Genomic DNA, 4,956 nt, shown 5'->3' with positions numbered 1-4,956 from the left:
CTCAGTACCAGCTCAGTACCAGTTCAGTACCACCTCAGTACCAGTTCAGTAACAGCTCAGTACCAGTTCAGTAACAGCTCAGTACCAGCTCAGTACCAGCTCAGTACCAGTTCAGTAACAGTTCAGTACCACCTCAGTACCAGTTCAGTAACAGCTCAGTACCAGTTCAGTACCAGTTCAGTACCAGCTCAGTACCAGTTCAGTACCAGTTCAGTACCAGCTCAGTACCAGTTCAGTACCAGCTCAGTATCAGTACCAGTGTGTGCCACCCGCTGGTTTCTGCAGAAGTTGCTGACTTGTCAGTGTGAAGTTTCCCCTCCCACGTCCTCAGCGTCTGTGTTCATGTCATCAAACCAGCTCTGACCCACTTCTCCACCGTACCAACTCTGGGCCTCCTCCTGTTCCTCATCAGTTATCATAATTGTTATTGTCACTTTCATAGTTGACTGATGACGATGGAACAGTTTCCTGTCATTCCTGTTGTTGCTGACAGACAGGTGACATCATCACTTATCTTCAAACACCATCAGTCAGAGAGACGACAGGAAGACAGGAAAACTGCTGTCACCGGTAAAACGTCAACACGGCCTGATATCTCCGAAGCCACCTGTGGGTTTCCTGTTCGATGAAACTACGGCGCGGCTTTTCTGCAGAAGTTCAAGTCACAGTGAGGAAGTTGAAAACAGAATTTCGGTGGACTCTGGAGACCACAGTCTGGAACGGGAAACACTACCGAACGTCTCTAAGCAACGGAGAACAGTGAGAGGAAGTCAAAAAGTCTCTGTCAGACATGAAACTGAAGAAAGTGAAAGTCAAACAGTGAACCGTCCTGACGATGATTCTGGCTGTAAACATGCTGAGTCAGCATTGGTCAAAATAGACCTGGTTGTCAGCTGACTTTCTAGTTTCTTCTCCTTTTTGGAGAGAAGTGTTGGAAGTTGTGCCGTGCCAGTTTTGATAGATTCAACATCTGGTCTGTGGGCCTTTTAAAGACGGATGAATCCTGGAAGAATAATACAGTCCTGCCATCAGTCCTGAAACAATACAAAACAACACAAAGTACTAATATCTGACTGGTCTCACCTGTACTTCCTGGTTCAGAGCCTGTGCACAGGTTTGTGTGTTAAGACTGCTGCGCAGATCCAGGCTGCTGGGTGGTGGCGCTGTGCTCTGGGCCATATGTGACCAACCAGAGAGACAGTGCTGGAAAACAGGGATTTGATCCACGTGAAGGTTGTAACGACCAAGAACAAAACATCGGACACAGCAAACACGGACACGTTTATGACAGAGGTCAAAGGTCAATAACAACTGAAGGTTGAGAGAAAATCCATAGAATTCTATTACAATTTTAACAATTCTGTCTGAACATTCTAGAAACTATTGGTGCAATCTATCAAGACTGTTGACCTTGACCTCTGATCGACATCATTCAAAAGTTGCACAACAACAACAACAAAAAACAAGACAGAGACAAAAGGGGGCGGGGGGGGGGATTCTCACCGACGGTAACCCCAAACTGTCTGAAGGGTCAAAACTGCCCCTCCTGTGTGGTTTGTACTCGTACGGGGGCAGCAGTACGGAGCGGGGGAGGCTGACGCTGAGGGACGAGGAGAGAGAAGAACAAAAAGTCAGTCCAACCTAAAGAGAATCACAGCTGTGATTTTCTCTCATCATTAAGTCCTAGTTTATGTCCCAACATTTGGACTTCAAATATGTTTTATATTTCTGTGTCTGAGGAGCAAACGGTTACTAATTCATATTTATGTGTGTGTGTGTATATATATTTTTTCTCTTTTTTTCTGTTAAATTTGAACAGTGAAATAGTTTCCCGTCACGATCACCTGATCAGAGCCGGCTCCGCAGCAGAGTGGGGGTGGGAGGACTTGTGTTTTTTACAGCCTGGACAGCGCTCCTGTGAGTGGAGTGGACTTGGAAACAGTCTGCTGTTGATCCTGTAGGAAAATGTACCTGAACAGGAAGTGACAAAATAAAGGTTGTTTATTTCTCCAGTTGGAATTTAAAAAACAAAAGTAGAAGAACAGTGCTGCTCTCCTACATGTATGAGTGTCTCTGATTGGCTGAGGCTCGTCCTTCTCTGTTTCCAGCCCAGACCGGCTCGTCTCAGACGGTCTGTGAGAGAAAGGGAGATGTTTACAAAGAGTGAAGTAAAGAAAGTGGAATGAAGAAGGAAGTCTTACTCTGCTGTCCTCCTGTGGACACACTCGTCTTTATGGAGCGATCGGAAAACACGCAGGTCGTCAAAGAACTGGTCCGGCTGGTTTGTAAGTGTGTCCTCAGAATCCAGGACTCCTGTTGGAGGAACAAAGACCACGTCACCCGTTTGGAACTTCATGACTCTGAATGTCACAGGTGTGAACAGAGGGACCAGCTGACAGTACCTGCGATCCAATCATATCCAAGTAAGGGCTTGACCTGATGAACCCCACGCTCTGATGAGGAGTCTCCTTCATCATCAGACTGAAAGGTGACTCGACGATGGACCTCCTTCTACAGACACGTCAACATGAGTCATTTAACCAACCATCTTCATCCAGGTCGACTTATTCAAAGTTATTGTTAAAAATACTGGTAAAGTACTCCGACAGTATGTCACATGGTGTACTGTAGTACAGTGGTGTACTGTAGTACAGTGGTGTACTGTAGTACAGTGGTGTACTGGATGCTTTAACAGCGCCACCTCCAACTCTTATCATTTTTTCTTAATTTCATCTAAAACTAGAGGAAAACACATGTTCAAAATACGGAGACAAAAAACAAAACAAAAAAACTGATGGTCTCTTTTCTGATTGGACTGATTTGATCCTAATACTGTTGACTTACTGTTACTCACTGTTACTCACTGTTACTGTAACGTCACCGTGGTTCTTCCACTCACCTGATCTTTGTCGTTCTTTACCAGACAGGACTTCAGGCCTTTGGACCCGGTCCCCTGGAGTGAGTCCGGAACACCGTGGGTACAGACTGAGGGTGGGTCGGTCTCCTGGTGTCCGGAGGTCGGACGTGTTGCTGAAGCTTCCCGCTGGTTGTCTCTTTGTTCGCCACATGTATCTAGACCAGAAAGAAGAACAAAGTTCACACTGGTCCTCAGTTCAGTGAAGAAGATGATGTGAAAACATCGAGCTATTCACACTGTACTGTAACACTGTAACAAAGTACACGTCACAGGATGTTGTTAGTAAAACCTTCACATTAACAACACAACGTTTTGAACATTAAAAATAACCGACTCATTTATAAACACATGAATGCAGCCCGGACTTCTCCGGTACACGTGACATCATCTGGATGTTTTCATTACTTGAAAGTCTGACGGTGGGTTTGGAGAGAGCTGTCCGGGCAGGACGGCGGTCTACACCGGCCAGTGTCGTCACCTCTTCGGCCTCTCTTCTCTGCTCTGCCTCGCCCTCCTCGTCTCTCTCCCAGCTCCGCATGTGAACCCGCAACCGCTCCAGTTTCTCATTTTGCTCCTTCAGTTGGTTCATTAAAACCTTGTTTCGCTCTCGTAAAACATCTATTTGACCGACGGCAGCCATATTTGAACGTTTCACGCAGGTTTAAAGTCAAATCCAGTTCTTTGCTCCTGTTGTAAATTGAATCAAACTCAACAACGTCGACGCGTTGACAACAAAGATCTGATTGGCTGTGACCGTTGACTACGTCACCAACATGTCACTTCCGAGGTTTTTCTTAAAGTGACATGCTCACATTTGATCGGCAGGACACGATGTTGATCAATAGAGGGCGTGTTCCTTTCATTTTAGAGTTTAAACAAAAAGTTTACGTTGTGTTGATTTTTGCACCATCTTCTGGTGATTTCTTCCGCCCTGGTTGAATGTCACTCACCTCAAGGAGATTGTACCGTAGACCTCATACGTTTTTGATTCAGAATGAGTTTGTTTACTGTGATAATCTAATTACAGGCTACAGAACACAACAAATGTGGTGTAACACGTCAGAAAACCACAGTAAGAGAGGCCGTGTGTGAGTGTTGGCTACAGATGAACAGCTAGAAAGAGAAAATTGACCGAGAAAACGTTCTCTTCTGAAACGACTTGCTGACTTTTTTTCTAGCATATTTGTTTGTTTGACTGTACTGATCTTTGACAACACCGTGGTGCAACTGAAGAGTTATTTATTACCATTAAACCTGTCCGTCACTAATAACAACGTTGCAGGTGGTGCAGGGTCAAAGCCATCGTCACTAATAACAATGTTGCAGGTGGTGCAGGGTCAAAGCCATAATCTTATGATCTGATCCCCACGGAGCGACGGGCGCGGGGCTGCGTGGGCGAGCTACTGCTCAGTATTCCAGGCACGGTTCGTTTGCACGGCGAGCTGCCCAGGCCAGTCCAGTGTGATTTGTTGACCACAGTCGTGTGGACTTCAACCCCATTATCGTTAAACGGTACCAGTCACGGAGTCATATACTCCCCCGTGTCTCTCTAATTACCCTCTCACTGTTGGGTGCCAAGCAATTACTGGCTGCTGCCAGAACGCCTCATGGTTCATTAGGCTCTGAGACAGACTCATCATAAACAAGCACAAAACAAACACATCAGAAAAACATCTATGACTGTTACCAACGTCTGATTCCACTTTCCATGACGGACCAGGTATAATCAACAGGAGACAGATCTGGACTGCAGGCAGGTCTGTAACAGACTAACCTAAGAAGCCTGGGCACGTACCCACAGTGTGTACTCCAACCCACAGTGTGTACTCCAACCCACAGTGTGTACTCCAACCCACAGTGTGTACTCCAACCCACAGGTGTACTCCAACCCACAGTGTGTACTCCAACCCACAGTGTGTCATGATCAACAGCAGCACGCTCTTTACAACGCCTCCTCCAATCAGGACTCTCCAAAGAGGTGTAGATTTACAAAGCTCAACAGAACGAGGTAACACCAGAGAGTGACGGAGCCACCCAGG

At 46.1% G+C, this 4,956-nt stretch overlaps 1 protein-coding gene across 3 annotated transcripts; it reads right to left on the bottom strand.

The window, feature by feature from the left end:
* Window positions 1–138: 138 nt before the first annotated feature.
* Window positions 139–3,686, bottom strand: miip (migration and invasion inhibitory protein). 3 transcript variants are annotated; one of them, XM_008319640.3, is made up of 9 exons: window positions 3,323–3,686; window positions 2,900–3,072; window positions 2,403–2,508; window positions 2,202–2,313; window positions 2,060–2,133; window positions 1,845–1,971; window positions 1,504–1,600; window positions 1,084–1,203; window positions 139–1,003 (listed from the first exon to the last, which is right to left on the bottom strand). In XM_008319640.3, exons 1-9 carry the CDS (start codon window positions 3,555–3,557, stop codon window positions 902–904), a joined length of 1,146 nt encoding a protein of 381 aa, XP_008317862.1. In that variant the 5' UTR covers window positions 3,558–3,686; the 3' UTR covers window positions 139–901. The 3 variants fall into 3 exon arrangements, with proteins under 3 accessions (XP_008317862.1, XP_008317860.1, XP_024915786.1); XM_008319638.3 differs by having other exon boundaries at window positions 2,403–2,511; window positions 3,323–3,685; XM_025060018.1 differs by lacking the exon at window positions 2,060–2,133 and having other exon boundaries at window positions 1,845–1,955; window positions 2,403–2,511.
* Window positions 3,687–4,956: the final 1,270 nt, after the last annotated feature.

This window comes from Cynoglossus semilaevis, chromosome 11 (assembly GCF_000523025.1).
Source record: "Cynoglossus semilaevis isolate Cse_v1.0 chromosome 11, Cse_v1.0, whole genome shotgun sequence".
Classification (NCBI taxonomy): Eukaryota; Metazoa; Chordata; class Actinopteri; order Pleuronectiformes; family Cynoglossidae; genus Cynoglossus; species Cynoglossus semilaevis.
Note: the sequence above shows the minus strand (reverse complement) of the source record. Positions and strands in the feature narration are given on the sequence as shown.